Genomic DNA, 22756 nt, shown 5'->3' with positions numbered 1-22756 from the left:
GTCACATAATAAGACTTATACTATCCTTTTCTAAAAGGTGAGATTTCTTATCATGATCGAAACATAAATAATTGAACTTTATTCCTTTTCTGTGGTTAAATGTCCACATCACACTTATTGATGGACAGCTCCTTTGTCCTGTTTCTATGGTAAAATGACCACATCACACTTATTGATGGACAGCGTCTTTGTCCTGTTTCTATGGTAACATGTCTACATCACACTTATTGATGGACAGCTCCTCTGTCCTGTTTCTATGGTAACATATCCACATCACACTTATTGATGGACAGCTCCTTTGTCCTGTTTCTATGGTAACATGTCTACATCACACTTATTGATGGACAGCTCCTTTGTCCTGTTTCTATGGTAAAATATCCACATCACACTTATTGATGGACAGCTCCTTTGTCCTGTTTCTATTACAAATAGTTGGAACCACAACCTTGTCCACCTTTGTCAGGAAAGAGCATGCAGAAGTTTTAAGCTCATCATATATAGGACTGGAAATCATTATTTTGATATTGGTCTTTAAACCAGAACTCAAAACTATAGTTTTTGAATCGGAAACAAAATTTGGCAAGGAATTAGCCTAATACGTTCGAGTTTAAGCAGTCTTCTTCTACTGAAATTAATGGCTTGAAACCATTTTCCTTAATCAAACTGTTTCATTTTGCAACAATTGTGAAACCAGTTAATAGAACTTATAATAATCACGCTTATTGGCCTGAATGGAAGCGCGCGAGAGAAGAAACCAGAGTACCCAGAGAAAACCCACGTGGTCGGGCAGGTGACCCCATACCTTTTCACGTCCGATAGGGGAATCGAACTTCGGCCGCCTAGGTGATATATGCGAGTGCGTTACCACCGAGCCTCCCGATCAGGCTTTCAACAGTCAGTTGACGTTATATAACACGAAGGAGTTTTAATAAGGATACAAGTATATGAAATTTATAATTCTATCTATCCTAAGGAACTCAATTTATCGTGCAGAAAGAAAAAAATCGGGTGTAAAGAGAATAGCTAACCTCGACTGCGAGTTTCAATATAAAATACAATGAGTCATTGAGGCGAGGAAATGTTTAAATTTGGACATATATTCACCCACCTGAACTTAATTTATTATGGAAAAGAAGTTGACAAGCATAATTGAAAATCTTCGTTTCCGTTAAAGTAGGAGCCCTTCCGGAGTGTCTTAATGAAACTGTTGTTGTGTATATCAAAAGATAAGTTACGCATGTTAAAAGCGTGATTGATGTACAATAGTAATGACACAAAAGAACTAGACATCACCGTCCTTGACATTGTTAGTAAATTAATGACTTTCAAACATGTTCAAGCTGATTCCAGTACTCTGTCATTGTATTGAATTTTACAAAAATCGCAAAAAAAAAAGAAGTGGTAGAAAGACGACATCTCTGAGCCTTTTTCTATTTTCAGTAGAGGTGACCTTGACCTTGGGTATACAATGAAGGCCAATGTTAAAGAAAAAGGAACTGGTAGAAATTAGATGAATACTATTTATTCTATTCTAAAGTAACATGTGAACGTATGAAAAAATACATGTTTTTATTTTATCTCTCGTTGTTATGGCGCGCTCTCCTGTGGCCACCGTAGCAACCGGAGGATACCGCACTGACCCTTTGAGTCGGGTCCGTATTTCTCGAGCTGGTGGTCGGGCTTTGTGACTTTCCAACCGATCTGCTGTGTTGTTGTCACCGGGAAGTCTAGTTGTCTATTCCTGGGCTTGTTAATAGGAGGCAGTTTATTAGTGTTGAAACGAGAGTAGGGCGTCCGCGGGCGACACACAGGGCTTGGCTGTCCTTGCAGCTGGCGACTCATCTATTGGAAATACAATATTTGAAAACAATGAAAGCAGTAGCTTTCCTTCTTTAAAAAATATTTTAGAGTTTATGTAATAATAGTAACGACATGGAGGATTGTTATTGCACTGCCGGGTCAAAAGTCTTTCCGCTCAATGGCCGCCGCATGTTGCCTCGCATCATTTTTTGGTTCGATATCTCAACAACCGCTGCCCCAAAGTTTTATCGTTAGAGTTATCGCTCTTTGTCCGTGTGCCGTCTGCTGTCACAATGACCGACTAACGTAAACAACTGAGTGTTGGGTTAAAGGAAGCGATAATTCGACTGGATGACGACGGAATTAGTGGAAGAATATGGAACGCCAAATTAACATATATTCAATTAATTGAACCTATCTTCAAATAATTGAAGATAGGTTCAATTCAATTAAAGATAGGTCTAATTCAATTAGAGATAGGTTCAATTCAATTAGAGATAGGTACAATTCAATTGAAGATAGATACAATTCTGTTAAAGATAGGTTTAAATAAGACTTATTGAACCTAATTCAATTGATTTAAACCTATCTCTAATTGAATTGGACCTATCTCTAATTGAATAGATTTAATTAAAGATACAATGTACGTTCAATTCAATTGTTCCATAGAAGAAAGATATCAGAAATATTGAGTATTAATCCATCGACTGTACACACATTTCTAAAAAGATATCGACAAAGAGGTTCTCTGGAAATCAAAGAAAGAAGTGGGCGACCCCGGAAATACAGTGCACGGTCCGATAGGAAACTTTTGCGCAATGTCAAGATCAATAGAAGAAAAAAATTGAAGGATATAACAAACACTTTTAATGTAGAAACTTGTGTAAAATTGAGTGAATCTTCTGTTAAAAGACGTCTGTTTTTTCATGGATTCAAAAGAAGAATAGTAAATAAAAAAAAAAATCATATCCCTGAACAATCTGTTTAAAGGGACGGGCATGGTGCAGATCGAAGCTCCACGAAACTGTAAATGATTATTGTAAAAAAAGTTATATTCTCTGATGAAACCGAAATAATGATAGAAAACGGTAATTAAGTCCCATGTTTGGCGGAAAGATTATGAAAAGTGCATGGTCATCTTACTGTCTAGGAGAGACATGCAGGTCACCCGTAGTTGTAAGGAGTACTGTCGTGTTTTGGGGATGTGTTGCGTATGATGGAGTATGGACTTTCGTACCAGTCGAAGGAAATATTATTTCCCAAAAATATATAGATATTCAGTAATTCCTAATGAAAATATTTGGCCAGTTGTGACCAATTTTTTTTTTTGGTAATCGGCCGTGGATATTCCAGGATAATAATGCCACTCCCCACCGATCTCGGCACACCATTGCTTGGAAGCAGACGAACAATTTACATGTATGGCGACATTTAAAATTACGTCTCCAAAAGAGAATGAGCGAAATTCACAACAAGCAAGACCTAATCCGTGTTGCGTCCGAGATTTGGCACTCCATCACTTCGGTCTAGATAAGGTCACTATATACCTCTATTCCCAAAAAGAATCCGTAATGTACTGAGAGCAAATGGTTCAATCACCAAATATTAGGGTAAGATTTGTTTTACATTTTTCAGTAATAACAAAAATACAGAGGATTTTGTAACACGACGGCCATTTTGCGGAAAGACTTTTGACCCGGGCTCGATTCCTGTAAACTCGTATGTAGCCGATTGGGACGACTGAACGCAGATGGACAAGTATCTCGTATGGTTAGTGTCCGTTTGCTTGTTTAATTCAAAATCCCACTCACCCACCCGTCCTGATAATCTAGATTTGCTACCTTGTAGAAAGGATTTCTTCTAATATTACACTTGATGCTACCCGTGATATCTTACTTACCGACTCGTACTCGTGTATAAGGTAGCCGTGATATCTTACTTACCGACTCGTACTCGTGTATAAGGTAGCCGTGATATCTTACTTACCGACTCGTACTCGTGTATAAGGTATCCGTGATATCTTACTTACCGACTCGTACTCGTGTATAAGGTAGCCGTGATATCTTACTTACCGACTCGTACTCGTGTATAAGGTAGCCGTGATATCTTACTTACCGACTCGTACTCGTGTATAAGGTAGCCTTGATATCTTACTTACCGACTCGTACTCGTGTATAAGGTAGCCGTGATATCTTACTTACCGACTCGTACTCGTGTATAAGGTAGCCGTGATATCTTACTTACCGACTCGTACTCGTGTATAAGGTAGCCGTGATATCTTACTTACCGACTCGTACTCGTGTATAAGGTAGCCGTGATATCTTACTTACCGACTCGTACTCGTGTATAAGGTAGCCGTGATATCTTACTTACCGACTCGTACTCGTGTATAAGGTAGCCGTGATATCTTACTACCGACTCGTACTCGTGTATAAGGTAGCCGTGATATCTTACTACCGACTCGTACTCGTGTATAAGGTAGCCGTGATATCTTACTTACCGACTCGTACTCGTGTATAAGGTAGCCGTGATATCTTACCGACTCGTACTCGTGTATAAGGTAGCCGTGATATCTTACTTACCGACTCGTACTCGTGTATAAGGTAGCCGTGATATCTTACTTACCGACTCGTACTCGTGTATAAGGTAGCCGTGATATCTTACTTACCGACTCGTACTCGTGTATAAGGTAGCCGTGATATCTTACTTACCGACTCGTACTCGTGTATAAGGTAGCCGTGATATCTTACTTACCGACTCGTACTCGTGTATAAGGTAGCCGTGGCTATCTTACTTACCGACTCGTACTCGTGTATAAGGTAGCCGTGATATCTTACTTACCGACTCGTACTCGTGTATAAGGTAGCCGTGATATCTTACTTACCGACTCGTACTCGTGTATAAGGTAGCCGTGATATCTTACTAACCGACTCGTACTCGTGTATAAGGTAGCCGTGGTATCTTACTTACCGACTCGTACTCGTGTATAAGGTAGCCGTGATATCTTACTTACCGACTCGTACTGGTGTATAAGGTAGCCGTGCTATCTTACTTACCGACTCGTACTCGTGTATAAGGTAGCCTTGATATCTTACTTACCGACTCGTACTCGTGTATAAGGTAGCCGTGATATATTACTTACCGACTCGTACTCGTGTATAAGGTAGCCGTGATATCTTACTTACCGACTCGTACTCGTGTACAAGGTAGCCGTGATATCTTACTTACCGACTCGTACTCGTGTACAAGGTAGCCCCATTTTGCTGGCCATCGCAGTCTCTGGGACATTGTCTCATGGCGAACATGATCCTTCCTTAAAACGAATAACAGCATTTAATATGATTTTAATTTATATGTCGTTGTATGGTACCGGGGACATATATATATCTATATATGTCGTTGTATGGTACCAGAGACATATATATATATATATGTCGTTGTATGGTACCAGAGACATATATATATATATATGTCGTTGTATGGTACCAGAGACATATATATATTTATATGTCGTTGTATGGTACCAGATATATATATATATATTTATATGTCGTTGTGTGGTACCTCGGACGGCCGCAGCTTATACCCTGATACTGAAAACAGACTTGAGTTACAATGTTGTAAAGGTAGTTGTACGGTACATGAAGTTATAGAAAGAGGTCGATCTGAATATATTTGTTTTTTTGTTTTGAAAATACACACACATATATAATTGTCGAGTAGTAATAGCGACAATACAGACAAGTACAATGTAAATTGTCGAATTTTCGAGGCAATCTGCCCCTTTATCAAGACAGGTAAATTACATACGATCACATATAGACATAGAACATGGAACTGTTACACAAACATAGTGGGTATAAACAGCAATAAGTATCGTTATGTTGTAAAAACGATCCCCCTCGGCCGATGATTAATTCGCCGAGGGCCTATTATGATTAATTATAAAGCATCTTGGGTGGTGTACATATGTTAAATGTGAATGAATAAATGAAAAGATAAATAAATAAATAAAAAAAATATAACTTAAAGGTTTAACTAAATAACATCGCGAGTTGAATCGATGTGATGGCAGCGCGTGCCATGTAGTGAATGTTTTTGTAACACACACATATATATATTAAGCCGACATGTAATTACAAAAAGAATTAATTTCATAAGTGGGTTCGATAAGTTGGAGATATTTCCTCTTTAGTCGTCATCTAGCTGTGGAAATGAAATGATTTGTATAATTTTCTCCTGATATCAACGTACATTGTAATCAAGATAAGCGAACACTCAGACGACCTACCATATTTGGTCATTGTGGACGAAATTCAGATGCTGGGCGATTTTCTTGTCTTTTGACCCCATCACTTCACGTTGCTACACACCGCAGGAAGCGATGGACTGATGAGGACAGGTGACGTCACAATATTGATGACGTCACAATATAACTAGGTGCAGTGTGAACACCACGTGACATAAACAATCAAAAACTATTAACGTAGCCATGTTACAGCTGATTTTAATCACATTGAACCAGTAATGATATGGGTTTTCTTTTTTCCAACAATTTACACGTTTTAGATATATTTCGAATACTTGATAAGTTATTAGGAAACCATGCAAAACATCATTTCATGTTAATCTACAAAATGCACTCTAATGAAAATAAATCCCGTTGTTCTACTCGCGTAAAACCCGCCAATCCTTCCGTCACCATAGACACCAAGTATAGAATGAAGCTATCTATAGAATATTCTGACGGAAAGATATAGTTGCGATTGGGTAGCTCTGGACGACGGACGGACAATTTCTGACAGATGGTCGGCAGTGTATGAATATTCGTGCTAGGAAAGACAGTGATAGAGAAACACTCGATATCAATCCTTATGTTGACAAAACACTCGGGTAATTTTAGCATGCACACTCAAATATATGGCCGATATAGAAGGTATTTTTTGAACATAGGATAGTTTAGATCTTCTTTCCCTCCTTCCAACTTGTCTCCAACGAAAGTATCAACTTATTTGAACTATGGACGTCTGTCCATCCTATCAAAGTCTCCGATCTACAGACTTTTATCTGCACTACTGTATTAGTTTTCCAATCTAATTAAAAACTAGATGGTCATTCTCACTACGTTACGGACATCTAACGACATCACATAAGAGGTCACGTTCTGATGACATTTGTTATCTCAATATTTCACTTTCAAATTGTCAATTTTTCGATGTCATCGATCTCACCTATTCGTCACATCATGCATCTGAAGTTAACCATTTCGTTACAGCATGTATAGCTAAATGCTTCGTTGGACGAAATGACTTGAAACAGATTGATTCAGCACATACGAAATTCCCTTCCTAGATTCTGTAAGTAGTAATTTGATTGGTTAATCCAAATGGTCATCCTGTCGTTACCCCTTATGCGATGTCGTTAGATTTTCACCATGTAACGTATCTATATTTTAATTAGATTGTTAGTTTTCGAGAATAAAACCATTGTCATTTTATTCATGACATTGCAGACTCTAATTATACAGAAAAGAAGTGAATGCCAAGAGAAAAACAAAAAAACTAAAACACATTGCACTTAGTGTATATATATAGGTACGTTTAGAAAAGTACTATTACATCGGCTAGACGTAAATCATTTAACGCCATCAATACACGATAGCGATTTGTTATGTCTGACGTAACCAATCCATTGCAATATATGCATGCGCACTACCCCAAGAATCTGTCAATGAGCTAATGACGTGTAGCAAGGTCGTGTTTGATCGCTGACACACAAACGCTTAAAACCCACCGGAGTGTAATTACTCATTTACAACAAATAACACGAACTCGGTCAGTGTAACAGAAAATGTTCTTAATTCTTGTCTACGTCTAAAACTACGTTTTCAATAAGCTGATAATCTGAAATTCGTCTCCATTGTTATGTGTATGTTAAGCCAAGTTATCATAATGGAGTAAAGTTGATCCACTAATCAACCGAATTATGTAAGACATCTTATATACTTTAAGATATCCCATAAACAATAATATATCTAATAAACATATAAAGGTATCTTATAAAGAAATAATATGATTATCTTATAAACATATAAGATATATACAATACTTTATAAAATATCTTTTATAATAAATATGATGAATGACAACTTAGCTAGCCATAGGAATGGTATAAACGTGACTAGCTTACGAAATTATTTTCAGTATAACCGAGTCCTGCTGACATTTTTATTGGAATAATTTACTAGTTACCTCACTGGGGAGTCCAAGATGGCCACCAGAACCTCACTTCCGGTTTTAGAGAATTTCATGTCGATACAGTATGGGACCGAACATGTACATGTGGGTACCGTCCCTTACTAGAATTAATATCCTTATTTCCCCGAACGTCCGTATCATGATCTACACTGTACAATGGTTTTTTTTCTTATCTTACATGCGTAATTTATAAAAGTCATAGAAATAATAACAATTTCATAAACCTAACCAATGTCAAAACACAGTGGGACTTAGAATATCAAATTAGTATAGGCTATATCACAAAAACGTTGTAGGTAGGTATATTTATGTGTGAGATGTACGACTAATTGTACGATAGACAGGATCAGAGTCTAAGGTTTCTCCGAATTCTTCTGTGTAAGGGACATTTGTAAAAACTGGTTTATCCCGCTCTTATGACTTCTGCCAAGAGTACTGTGAATAGTGCTGTTTCCACGGAGGCAGGTTGGGTGTCTTCCTTCTCGTTTCTGTTCTTATTTGAATTTTTACTTTAAACGTCGTTGTAAGTGTTCTATTAGGCACACATCCTCATATGACCCTGGTTAGTGGTGTTCCCTAGATACCCGTCCTCATATGACCCTGGTTAGTGGTGTCTCCTAGACACCCGTCCTCATATGACCCTGGCTATTGGTGTCCCCTAGATACCCGTCTTCATATAACCCTGGTTATTGGTGTCCCCTAGATACCCGTCCTCATATAACCCTGGTTATTGGTGTCCCCTAGATACCCGTCCTCATATGACCCTGGTTAGTGGTGTCCCCTAGATACCCGTCCTCATATGACCCTGGTTAGTGGTGTCCCCAAGATACCCGTCCTCATATAACCCTGGTAATTGGTGTCCCCTAGATACCCGTCCTCATATGACCCTGGTTAGTGGTGTCCCCTAGATACCCGTCCTCATATAACCCTGGTTAGTGGTGTCCCCAAGATACCCGTCCTCATATGACCCTGGTTAGTGGTGTCCCCTAGATACCCGTCCTCATATGACCCTGGTAATTGGTGTCCCCTAGATACCCGTCCTCATATAACCCTGGTTAGTGGTGTCCCCTAGATACCCGTCCTCATATGACCCTGGTGGTGTCCCCTAGATACCCGTCCTCATATGACCCTGGTTATTGGTGTCCCCTAGATACCCGTCCTCATATGACCCTGGTTATTGGTGTCCCCTAGATACCCGTCCTCATATGACCCTGGTTAGTGGTGTCCCCTAGATACCCGTCCTCATATGACCCTGGTTAGTGGTGTCCCCTAGATACCCGTCCTCATATGACCCTGGTTAGTGGTGTCCCCTAGATACCCGTCCTCATATGACCCTGGTTAGTGGTGTCCCCTAGACACCCGTCCTCATATGACCCTGGTTAGTTGTGTCCCCTAGATACCAGTCCCCATTGATCCTGGTTAGTGGTGTCCCCTAGATACCCGTCTTCACATCCCCAGCCTGTCGTCATCGCCCTATACACCCGTTCTTATATGACCCTGACTGTCGGCCTCCCCATTGAAAGCCGTCCTCACGTGACTTGACTGTTGGCGTCCCCTTAGACATCCGTCCTCACGTGACTTTGACTGTTGGCTTCCTCTTAGACATCCGTCCTCACGTGACTTTGACTGTTGGCGTCCCCTTAGACATCCGTCCTCACGTGACTTTGACTGTTGGCGTCCCCTTTGACATCCGTCCTCACGTGACTTTGACTGTTGGCGTCCCCTTAGACATCCGTCCTCACGTGACTTTGACTGTTGGCGCCCCCTTAGACATCCGTCCTCATACAGGTATTGACCTGGTTATAGCAAGGACGCTAACCAAAACATCAACAAAAATCAACAAGAACCTTTTTTTGTACATATATTTATATTTATATGCCAATTTTTAATAAAAGTTTCATCTTTCTATGATTTACATAAAAGGATACCGTGTAATCGACCTTGACCGGCATTTTAATGCGTTATTGTCGATACTCGTGTTTCATGATCTATATGATAATGCTAACCGAAAAATAAGAGAGGAAGCTATCAACTGAGGTTGTCAACACACGATATTGTGATCCTAGGATTTTCGATGATTCAAAATTCCAGATTTTGCCAAAAGTTTCAAACAAAATGAATATTTATTCAGAGGATTGGTGAAATTAATTATTTTCGTATCTATTTACTTGTTTTAACGATTTGACTCTATCACCGAAAACCTCTTGATTATGTACACGTGTAAAGACATTGTGTATAATTCATTCAAATCCATAAATTACACAAAAAGTCAGAAAACTGAGTAAGTGGCTATCACATGTGTTTAATCTACTACTGTTTTGGTACGATAATGAAATGTAAGTGTGGAAATTAGCAAGCACTCAAAGATATTAATCACCAAAAGACATTCTCCTCTCTCCAAATCTCTCTTTGGGCCATCAGCCCTTAATGTGACGTGTGTATATGGCCGGACTGTTAAAAGACTACAACAATATGTACACAGGGTAAACGATAGCTGTTTAATACACTGAACTGACTTTTTTTCTGTTGTATGACCCTTTTCAAATCCAATGTTGTTCTGTTTTTAGAATTTTCAGAGCTATTTCATATTCGACTAGCTATTCCGAATGTAAAGTTTTTTGTAGGGTTTGATTTTCTTACATCAGAGAAACAGAATCAGATACTAGTTACAGCAAATAAAAATTCATTGTCCCTTACATACGTCTTGTACTAGTTTTAAATGGCTTGTTATCGCTTGGTAATTTCACATAATAAGATAAATCTAATACCAGTCTGCATAATTATGTGATGTATATTTTTCATAAACAGCTCTTTAGGAAGGACACACGGTTGATGATATTCTACTTATCTGTGGTAGAGTAAATGATATCATTATGTTAAGACGTTTATTGGTATGCTTTATGTTGATGCCACGGCTAATATCAAAACAACGGTTGTATCTGTATAGATTGTTAGAGTGGTCTTCTAACCTCGTACAATAGAATACACGAGCTATGATTATCTTGATTTCAGAAGATTTCGTTCAAACATCAAGTAGTTTAAATAACTCATCAATATCTCCGTCATCTAAGTAATCTAAGTCGAGATCACTAAAATCAAGTTGACTCGAGCTAAAGTTGAAAGAGTCTGTTTCATTTGAGTCTTCGCCATCTGAATCATCTTGTCTCGAACTGTTTTCTGTAGAATCATCCGAATTTTGTTGACTGGAGTTATTTTCACTCGATTCGTTTCCTGTCGAATTATCATCATTGCCCTCACCTGAATCATCGTCATTGTCTTCACCTGAATCATCGTCCTTAGATTCGCTTGAGTTTTGTGTATCTAGTTTTGTTTCACTAGAATTTTGTTCTGCAGAATCGTCATCATTCTCATCACTGGAATCGTTCGAGTCCTGTTCACTATTACTACGAAACATTAATGTATTGTCATCATTTGTGTCCTGGTCTTCGAAAAGTTCACTTATTAGGTCTAAATTATTACCTGTTTCCAGCAAACTGTCAATGAAAGAATCGATATTAGCATTGTTTCGAGATACCAAGGCACTTAAAGAGGTTTGTGCATCGGATTTTCCCAATGTACTGAGGAGGCTCGTATCCTGGCCTTTTCCATTAATGAAACTGTTTCTATTCTCTAGGTAAGTCAACACATTTGTTATATCTCTATCTATCGATAAATCATGACCTCTCCGACTAATTGCTTGCCATAGGCTATTTCCTTGTAACTCAATAGCACCAGCCCCCTGTCCTACAGACGCCGAACCGAATGCGTCGGTCCCGTCTCCCAAGGACGCCGATCCGAATGCGCCGGTCCCGGCTCCCAAGGACGCCGACCCGAATGCGCCGGTCCCGTCTCCCAAGGACGCCGACCCGAATGCGCCGGTCCCGTCTCCCAAGGACGCCGATTCGAAAGCACTATTTCCGTCTCCTAATGACGCTGACTCGAATGCACTAGTCCCCTGTCCCAAGGCTGCTGACTCGAATGCACCAGTCCTCTGTCCGAGAGACCGTGCCACGAAAGCGCCCCCATTCTGTCCATTAGATTTTAACGCCGCAGTCCCTTGTACTTTTGACCCTGATATACTACTTCTATCTCTTGAGGACGCTGACTGGAACTCGCTTGTCCCTTTTCGTTGTGATGTTGATATGAAAGCTCCTTGACCCTTTTCTTGGGATCGTGACCCGAACGTATTTGTTCCCCGTCCCTGTAATGTCGACTGGAATTCGCTAGCCGTCTGTTCCATGGCATTTGCGTTTGATCCAAAAGCACCATTCCCTTTCCCCTGCGTCGCTGATTCATCATTAAATATAAAGGATATGATATCTGACAGTGTTGGCGACGAGGAAGGCAAGGCCTGACCATTCTGTCCCAGACTTGATAGTGACCCAGCTGATGACGGAATGTCTGTGGACCCGAACTGACGGCCCAGAGATCGGCCATTAATTGGTTCCTGAGACGATGACCTAGACGTATCTTGTCGGACAGAATCTCGATTTGACGAAACGAAAGTTGACGACTGTTGAAACCCAGACGGCACCCGACCTGCTTGTATTTGTGACATAGCACCTCTTCCGTTGGATTGAGTAGCCGTCGATTTGCTACTAGACACAGGAATGGAAGAAGACGTCTGCATTTCACTGCCAAATTGGTTTGCATTTTGTATTAATGATAACTCATCCTGTTGTGGAACAGTGATACCGAAGTCAGAAAGCATATCTTCTATATCAAATAATGAATCACTATTGAACATGGTGTCCTCTAAAGGTGTAGGCGGCCCCTCAAATGTATCAACGGGTATTCCTTGAGCTCCCGGAAAAATATCAAGGTTAATAAAGTTGGTCAGGTCATCTGTCGCTAACATGGCATCTAACTCAGCAGGACTTAAACCTTCAACAAACTCAGATAATCGGTCTTGGGCGTTCCTGTCCGGTGGTGATAATCCGAATTGGCTCACACGTGTTCCAGTGGCACTAGAACGAACTTTTGAATCTTCATCTAATTCGAATCTATCGTTTCTTGTTCCACCTGTTCTCAAAGGTTTTAATCCTAGTGCTTTCGCAAGCAGATGACCGTCAATGTCCGACTCTTGAACGGAGCTATCCTCGGCAACAAACTCAGATAATCGGTCTTGGGCGTTCCTGTCCGGTGGCGATAATCCGAACTGACTCACACGGGTTCCGGTGGCGCTAGAAAGATCTTTTGAATCTTCGTCTAATTCGAATCTATCATTTCTTGTTCCACCTGTTCTCAAAGGTTTTAATCCTAGTGCTTTCGCAAGCAGATGACCGTCAGTGTCCGACTCTTGAGCGGAGCTGTCCTCGGCAGATCCTGAAGACCCGCTTTGCCTCGACTGTACAAAACTAGACACTGCTGCTTGGTCCCGTAACAGGAAATTTGTCTGAAGGGATGATAATGCATTGGACGCGGATACTGCCGACTTACGACGAGAAGCTGAATCTTGAAGTAAATCTAACATCGAGGAGTCGTCGAAGAGAGATCTGATAAGGCCATTGTCGGCAGTAGTGGAAGCTCTTTGAATCTGAAGTTGTTCTGCCAAAGACATCGGTGGGGGTATTGTGGCAGTTCCTTTGGATGTTGAAATGGTAGATAGAAGTGCGTCCGTCTGCTCTGATCCTGTTTTTACGTCGTTTTGAATGTTTGTATCGCCTGCTTTTGATTTTTTAGTATCTTTAATGATGATCTCACCAAGTTCAGTTATTTCCTCCATCGAACTTAGAAGCGCTGATACATCATCATCGTCATCGTCATCACTATCATCATCATCGAGGTTTGGTTCATCAAATGAAACAACGTTTGAATTTACAATGAAAGTGCTTTCTTCTTGAGAACCATTATTTTTTTCAATTGCTGAAAAATCATCCTCACCATCATTATCGCTGGATGCATTATTGTCATCACTGCTATCAGAATCATCGTCGCTGTCGTTATCATCATCGTTATCACTGTCATCATCGTTGTCGTCATCATCACTGCTATCAGTATCGTCATTATTGCTATTAGAATCACCGCTATCAGAATCATCGTCGTTTGCCGTTATCATCATCGTTATCACTTTCGTCATCGTTGTCGTCATCGTCACTGCTATCAGTATTATCATCATTAGAGTCACTGCTATCAGAATCATTGTCGTTGTCGTCATCGTCACTGCTATCAGTATTATCATCATTAGAATCACTGCTATCAGAATCATCGTCGTTTTCGTTATCATCATCGTTATCGCTTTCATCATCGGTGTCGTCATCATCACTGCTATCAGTATCATCATCATTGTCGTTTGAGTCGCTTCTATCAGAATTGTCGTCGTTTTCGTTTTTATCATCGCTATCACTGTCATCATCGTTGTCGTCATCGTCACTGCTATCAGTATTATCATCATTAGAATCAATGCTATCAGAGTCATCGTCGTTATCACTTTCATCATCGTTGTCGTCATCGTCACTGCTATCAGTGTTATCATCATTAGAATCACTGCTATCAGTATCATCGTTATCACTGTCATCATCGTTGTCGTCATCGTCACTGCTATCAGTATCATCATCATTGTCGTTTGAGTCGCTGCTATCAAAACCATCATTATCGCTATCACTGGTATCATCGTTGTCGTTATCATCACTGCTATCATTGTCATCATCGTTGTCGTTATCATCACTGCTATCATTGTCATCATCTTTGTCGTTATCATCACTGCTATCAATGTTATCATCGTTGTCGTTATCATCACTGCTATCAATGTTATCATCGTTGTCGTTATCATCACTGCTATCAATGTTATCATCGTTGTCGTTATCATCACTGCTATCAACATCATCATCATCATCATCGTTGTCGTTATCATCACTGCTATCACTGGCATCATCGTTGTCGTTATCATCACTGCTATCAATGTTATCATCGTTGTCGTTATCATCACTGCTATCAGTGTTATCATCGTTGTCGTTATCATCACTGCTATCAGTGTTATCATCGTTGTCGTTATCATCACTGGTATCAACATCATCATCATCGTTGTCGTTGGGACTACTGCTATCAGTGGCATCGTCATTATTGTCATCAGTGTTATCATCGTTGTCAACTCTGCTATTGTTATCGCTAATGGAAGTGTTAGCATCGTCGTTGTTAGAAGCTCTATTGTCCTCATTTTGATTGTTATTGGATAGAAGATCATCGTTGTTAACATTTGCAGTGTCATCGTTGTTAATAGGAACTGTATCGTCGTCTGTAATCGACGTTTTATCGCCTACATCGTCAGTTTTTATATTTGAATCGAAATTGAAATTATCCTGCTTAAACTCGTCACTCTTCGCCTGATCATCTACGATTGTCACTGCGTCGATTTCAGCATCTGCAATTTCATTTATGTTTTCCACTTCACCTGTATCGGCGACGGAGGTATCAGCTGTGACCGGATAGCATAGCAAGCTAGCTAGCACGTAAAGTGTTACCAGCATCATGTCTCTCATCTGAAAAAAAACCAAAAAAAACCTGATTAAGTACCTACTTCACAGCAGTTATCAACAAAAACAAAACTGATTAAGTACGTACTTCACAGCAGTTATCATCAAAACAGCCATTACGAAATCCATCAACTTTAAACCCTTTCGTTGAATTGTGATATCGATAAGGAATTTTTGCAAGGCAAAAGTAGGTAAAATACGATTATGCCGTTTTGTATATTTGGACAGTCAAAATGGTTATTTCTTTATAGGATTTTATCTCCATGTGGACAGAACTAATACTGCAACAGAACAACTTCTTTTGACGGTGAACTTTATTTTAGCAATTTTCGCATGGAAGACTTCCGTTAGATTATGACTTTGTTAAATATCTTAATATCGTCTGTTTTAAGACAAGTATAATTAGTGTGCCAGTACATCATTGTGATAATTGAAGTATCGTAATATCCTCTTTTTTATGACAAGTATAATTATTGCACCAGTCCATAATTGTGTTAATTGAAGTATCTTAATATCTTTCTTGTTTTACATAATCATTTTCCATCTTCGTGTTAATCTGTTAAATTATGTTTTGCGCTAATATTTGAGTGCTACAGAATATAAACGTTTACGGTATTCTCTCTCGATGCCTTTTGTTAGGTTTTTATATAGAAGATTATCACTTCATGGTATAAATAAAAATATATCACTCCATGTTGTTCTAAATACATAGCCATGAAAAGTGTGTGGGTAATATGTAAAGTCTGTGGGTAATATGTAAAGTTTGTGGGTAATATGTAAAGTCTGTGGGTAATATGTAAAATGTGTAGGTAATATGTAACGTTTATGGGTAATATGTAACGTTTATGGGTAATATGTAAAGTCTGTGGGTAATATGTAAAGTTTGTGGGTAATATGTAAAGTCTGTGGGTAATATGTAAAATGTGTAGGTAATATGTAACGTTTATGGGTAATATGTAACGTTTATGGGTAATATGTAAAGTCTGTGGGTAATATGTAAAGTTTGTGGGTAATATGTAAAGTTTGTGGGTAATATGTAAAGTCTGTGGGTAATATGTAAAATGTGTAGGTAATATGTAACGTTTATGGGTAATATGTAACGTTTATGGGTAATATATAAAGTCTGTGGGTAATATGTAAAGTTTGTGGGTAATATGTAAAGTCTGTGGGTAATATGTAAAGTCTGTAGGTGATATGTAACGTCTGTGGGTAATATGTAAAGTTTGTGGGTAATATGTAAAGTCTGTGGGTAATATGTAAAGTCTGTGGGTAATATGTAAAATGTGTGGGTAATATGTAAAGTGTGTGGGTGATATGTAACGTCTGCGGGTAATATGTAAAGTCTGTGGGTAATATGTAAAATGTGTGGGTAATATGTAAAGTGTGTGGGTGATATGTAACGTCTGCGGGTAATATGTAAAGTCTGTGGGTAATATGTAAAATGTGTGGGTAATATGTAAAGTGTGTGGGTGATATGTAACGTCTGCGGGTAATATGTAAAATGTGTGGGTGATATGTAACGTCTGCGGGTAATATGTAAAGTCTGTGGGTAATATGTAAAATGTGTGGGTAATATGTAAAGTGTGTGGGTAATATGTAAAGTGTGTAGGTAATATGTAACGTTTATGGGTAATATGTAAAGTCTGTGGGTAATATGTAAAGTCTGTGGGTAATATGTAGAGTCTGTAAGGGATATGTAAAGTCTGTGGGTAATATGTAAAGTGTGTAGGTAATATGTCAAGTCTGTGGGTAATATGTAAAGTGTGTAGGTAATATGTAAAGTGTGTAGGTAATATGTAAAGTGTGTGGGTAATATGTAAAGTCTGTAGGAAATATGTAAAGTATGTGGGTAATATGTAAAGTCTGTGGGTAATATGTAAAGTCTGTAGGTAATATGTAAAGTCTGTGGGTAATATGTAAAGTCTGTAGGAAATATGTAAAGTCTGCGAGTAATATGTAAAGTGTGTGGGTAATATGTAAAGTGTGTGGGTACATGTAATATGTAAAGTGTGTGGGTAATATGTAAAGTGTGTGGGTAATATGTAAAGTGTGTCGGTGATATGTAACGTCTGCGGGTAATATGTAAAGTCTGTAGGTAATATGTAAAGTCTGCGAGTAATATGTATAGTCTGTGAGTGATATGTAAAGTGTGTGGGTAATATGTAAAGTGTGTGGGTACATGTAATATGTAAAGTGTGTGGGTAATATGTAAAATGTGTGGGTAATATGTAAAGTGTGTGGGTGATATGTAACGTCTGCGGGTAATATGTAAAGTTTGTGGGTAATATGTAAAGTCTGTGGGTAATATGTAGAGTCTGTAAGGGATATGTAAAGTCTGTGGGTAATATGTAAGTCTGTGGGTAATATGTAAAGTCTGCGAGTAATATGTAAAGTCTGTGGGTAATATGTAAAGTCTGTGGGTAATATGTAAAGTCTGTAGGTAATATGTAAAGTATGTGGGTAATATGTAAAGTCTGCGAGTAATATGTAAAGTGTGTAGGTAATATGTAAAGTATGTGGGTAATATGTAAAGTGTGTGGGTGATATGTAAAGTCTGTGGGTAATATGTAGAGTCTGTGGGTAATATGTATAGTCTGTGAGTGATATGTAAAGTATGTGAGTGATATGTAAAGTCTGTGGGTAATATGTAAAGTCTGTGAGTGATATGTAAAATCTGTGGGTAATATGTAAAGTCTGTGGGTAATATGTAACGTTGATGGGTAATATGTAAAGTCTGTGGGTAATATGTAAAGTCTGTGGGTAATAGGTAAAGTCTGTGGGTAATATGTAAAGTCCGTTGGTAATGTCTTACATCTCATTTTCCAGGTTTAGTTCTCACAGCCATGTAGAGTCTGTGGGTAATATGTAAAGTCTGTGGGTAATATGTAAAGTCCGTTGGTAATGTCTTACATCTCATTTTCCAGGTTTAGTTCTCACAGCCATGTAGAGTCTGTGGGTAATATGTAAAGTCTGTGGGTGATATGTAAAGTCCGTTGGTAATGTATTACATCTCATTGTCCATGTTTAGTCCTCACAGCCGTGTAGAGTTTTTATGGGTGATGTTCTACAGCTCTTTGTTACCTTTAAGGCCTCACAGCCATGTAGAGTCTGTTGGTAATTTTATACAGATCAATGATCCTTTTAAGGTTTCACAGCCATGTCGTTAACTCCAAAGCGATCTACTATCAACTTTGGTATCAAACGTCACTTGAGGAGGGCGTTCATATTTTATATAAATGAGGCTGGTCCAACCCCTGGGGACAGAGGCGGGACCCCAAAAGGGGAAGTTTGCTGTAAGTTTGCTTTAAAACCTTACTCTTTCTTAAACCTTTGGTGTTTTACATCCAGATTTATTCTATTCAAATTTCTTTTATTTAGGGATTACATATTCTTCCTCACAACTTCCATCGAGATACATTACAAAATATTTGATTGCATAAGGATTCATTGTATTATTTTTTGCTTATACAGTATGTACATATTAATTTAATTAAATTAACAGTGTATTTTCTCGAATATTTGTTATGCTTACTAATCTTGAAACTTTTAATTAATCCTTTTTGAAAATGATATACATGGTCTAGGTGTCAAATGTGTTTTTCAATGCGTTCCGTAATACTAAAATTTCTTTGAAGTTTTAAGCATAAACACCAATATTTTTAATGGAATTCATGATGTTATCAAATATAGCATATTTTGCTTTCCCCATGGTTTTCAAATTTTCGTTTGTTTCTGGATTTCAAAATATGCAATTTTGTAACAAAGATGATAGTACTGTGTATTCAAAATTAAAGACGAATTAAAATATAAATGGTAACAAGAAAACAAAACATCTGTTTTAGAAATGGTATAAAGTTCTTCTTGGTTTGAGATTCTGTTGATTGCTCTTTTTATAAATGGTGCTAAAGTTTTCCATATTCTTTTGGTAAAAATACATCTAAAAATAAGTTGTTGTTGCGTTTCATTATTGACATTACAAAATTACATTTTCCATCTGAAAGACCCATTTTCATAAGTTAATAATTTGTAGAGATTATATTATGAAAACATTTCCATTGAAACTCTTTACTTTTTCTGTCTGCTATAGATATTGTTAGCGTTTTCCATATACTTTCCCGATCAAATAGTTTATTTACTTAAAATGATTCCTATTTTTGCTACGCTTTAGATTCATATCTTTGTTCCAGTATAATGTTTAACAATATTTTGTTGTTTAATTTATTTGGTTCTATAGCTGACTTTATGTTTTTGATAATTAAATTTTCAGTTATGATATACTGTTTTTCATCAGACAATGGGTCATTTGACTTCAGTTTACTTAACCTTTTATTAGGTTATTGCATGTTTAATTCTTGAATATTCCGAATTCCAATTTTCTTTTTGTCTAAGCTTTTGCAGTAGTGTTTCTGATGTTAAAAAAGTTTTGCTTTGTTCGACCCATATGTCTTTAATCGTGGTTATTTCGGATTGTGTCCAGTACTTTAAAAACAATGGATTTCTTTTTGAAGATTATGTTATTATTTTCAAAAAGGATTTGATTTTTAATACCATCTTTTCCTGGTGTCTTGCATAGATATTGTAAAAATTATTGCATCCACATTTGATGTGATACATCCTTGAGGGAGGGTAATTATATTTTATACAAATAAGAGTTGGTTTGACCAATAGGGCCCGAATAGCGGGGCTCTAAACGGGGAGCTTTGGTAAATGTTTGCTTTAAAACCATACTCCTCTTAAACCTTTGAGTGGATTTCTACCAAATATGGCGTGAAACATCATTGGGAGATGAGGCAGGTCTGACCCCTTGGGACAGGATCTTGCGTTAGATCCTCTGTATATAATAGTTCAATTGTCAGATTACCGTTAAAGGTCGCGACCCTCCTGTAAGGTCTCTCAGCCATGTAAAGTATGTTGGTAATATCCTACATAGCATTATCCCATTTTTATGTCCCACAGCCATGTAAATTCTATGGATAATGTCCTACAACTCGTGGTTTATTTCGCCTATTATAATTTTTAATTCGTGGCAGTGTTTGTTCAGAATATTTTTAACAGTACCATTTATAGTATTCAGTGTTATACATGTACATATATCTTACAAAGAAATCATTTCTACATATATCTTACAAAGAAATCATTTTTACATATATCTTTCATTGAATATATGAATATACACTTCGAAAGATATACGTCTGTAAACTCAATAAACAAATGCGATTAAAGCCAAATGAATCAAACTGTTTTGGCGTTATTTTATTTTATAAAACATGGCATCCCTTTTACAATAAATGTAACATTTTAAAATTCAGTTCTGATTACTTTTATTAATTTTGTATTCGTAAATAAGAAAAAAATGTCGGAGGAAATGACGAGTGGTTAATTAATTAAATTTATCTCGACCGTGGTGGATATCGACAATTCAGATGTAGACGCCACCACGATGATTGCCCAGTAATGGTTTTCCAGCAATAGTAACACAAGTAACGCAGGTAGCAATGAGAACAATAAATATTTGTTTACAATATTCTCCTGCTGTGATAACATACATCAACCACGAGTAAGTATAACGTCGAACGTCAAGTAATGCTAGCATCAAACCTGGCTTAATATTAATTAATAATAATCAATGGTAGTCTAAACACATAATTTCAATGGTAGTCTAGATAAAGAATTTGTCAAGTATCTAGAGTTTATATCTATGATCTCAAAACATTTCTACATAACACCGAATTTATAGTAATGAGGTTATCATAATTAAATTTGATTTTGTGCAATTGATGATAATCCAGTGATTGATTAATTATAAGTAACTTAAATTATTAGATATTGATGATCTTTCTTTTAGAATTTCCATATCAATCCTTGTTTTATCCACACGTTTGAGTAATCATAAGTATTGAAATAAAAATATCAAACATTGGCTTTCAATCTTGCCAAATTATTTCTGCAATAAAGAGTTCTTAAAGCCACACAAAAATACTAGAAAAAACAATTGTTATATTGGAATACTTACTGCTGAGTTTGCGTGTCCGGTATGTGTGTTTGTGTTACGTCTGAGGTGGATGACACCTTTACACATTAACTATATCTGTTCACGCTTCAAGGTTGACATATTTCTACTACTCGCCCACTAGACGCTGACCTTGGTCACTCTAGTCTGTCGGCTAGGCCCCGCTGAGTGTGAAATGAGAGCTCATGTCGATGGTGTATATAATGAGATACATTGATGAAATGTGTGTGGTATGTGTTGTTCTTTACCTTGTCGTCTGGGGTGAGAATCACGAAAACATGCTATGTTGAGGATTGTAAATGAGTTCGCGTCCAATATAATCTATTTCATATGACAACTTTTTTGTTGGTCTTGTGAAAATATCCTAGGACGATCTGACGTACGCGTGGACTATTCATCATATTAAAGAAGAAATCGTGACAGTTTCCTGTTTAGTAAATTTGGTAAATTACGATACTAGATAGAACATAAGATTTATGAGTACACAATGTTAGTAGATATAAGTAACACGAGCTGAGACCGTGTAAATGACAAATGAAATGAAGCTGTCTCTGATGGGAGAGCACTAAAGTGTTTTAAAGGTTAACAATTTTTAAAAAGTAATAACTTATGATAAGATTGATGGTTGACCCGTTCACCTGAAAATGCATCTTAATGTGAAGAATGTTTTGAATATGTTAACTTGGAGAATGCTCTATCCTTCTATCTCCTCTAGCATTTGATACCACCCGACTGTCTGTATCCTGAAATTGGCCCTCACCATGACAGTTTTCCATGTACATAGGAGTTACCGAGCTAAAATTTCGACAATAAGGGATACCTTTCAAGATTATATGTGACGTCATTAATCGAATGATCTTTTTATATTGACACAACTGGTTATTTCTTCTTTCCAGCAATACCATATTTGGTGATTTTATGTCTTAGTGGTGCTTCTGATTGGAACTTTAACACAATTAATTTGACCAATTTAACGTATTAATATGCTACGGTTGACGGAAGGATACATTATAGTATATTTTGTATAATATTTTATTTACCCATAAACCGCATTAACGTGTTAAAATCATATTTAGTAGAGGAGTTGTTTAGAACTACATATAGCTTAAAGTCGGTTGTTTTTTTTTCAGCCTCTGTACTCAAGTGATAGTTGCTATTAAAACATTCTATATTTTATATTCTACATACAATGAACGAGGTCAATGGTTCAAACTGTG

General features: G+C 37.7%; 3 protein-coding genes across 3 annotated transcripts; all 3 read right to left on the bottom strand.

Moving 5' to 3' along the window:
• Positions 1-1506: 1506 nt before the first annotated feature.
• Positions 1507-6207, bottom strand: LOC117324495 (uncharacterized protein C20orf85 homolog). The gene is made up of 3 exons (XM_033880375.1): positions 6092-6207; positions 5029-5113; positions 1507-1842 (listed from the first exon to the last, which is right to left on the bottom strand). The coding sequence occupies exons 1-3, from the start codon at positions 6151-6153 to the stop codon at positions 1588-1590; spliced, it is 402 nt and encodes a 133-aa protein (XP_033736266.1). The 5' UTR covers positions 6154-6207; the 3' UTR covers positions 1507-1587.
• Positions 6208-11079: 4872 nt separating this feature from the next.
• On the bottom strand, positions 11080-13782 carry LOC117322803 (dentin sialophosphoprotein-like). Its single transcript, XM_033877747.1, has one exon. It carries the CDS (start codon positions 13780-13782, stop codon positions 11080-11082), a length of 2703 nt encoding a protein of 900 aa, XP_033733638.1.
• Positions 13783-14092: 310 nt separating this feature from the next.
• LOC117322802 (dentin sialophosphoprotein-like) lies at positions 14093-15526 on the bottom strand. Its single transcript, XM_033877746.1, has one exon. It carries the CDS (start codon positions 15524-15526, stop codon positions 14093-14095), a length of 1434 nt encoding a protein of 477 aa, XP_033733637.1.
• Between the last annotated feature and the right edge of the window lie 7230 nt (positions 15527-22756).

Source organism: Pecten maximus, chromosome 3 (assembly GCF_902652985.1).
Source record: "Pecten maximus chromosome 3, xPecMax1.1, whole genome shotgun sequence".
Lineage (NCBI taxonomy): Eukaryota > Metazoa > Mollusca > Bivalvia > Pectinida > Pectinidae > Pecten > Pecten maximus.
Note: the sequence above shows the minus strand (reverse complement) of the source record. Positions and strands in the feature narration are given on the sequence as shown.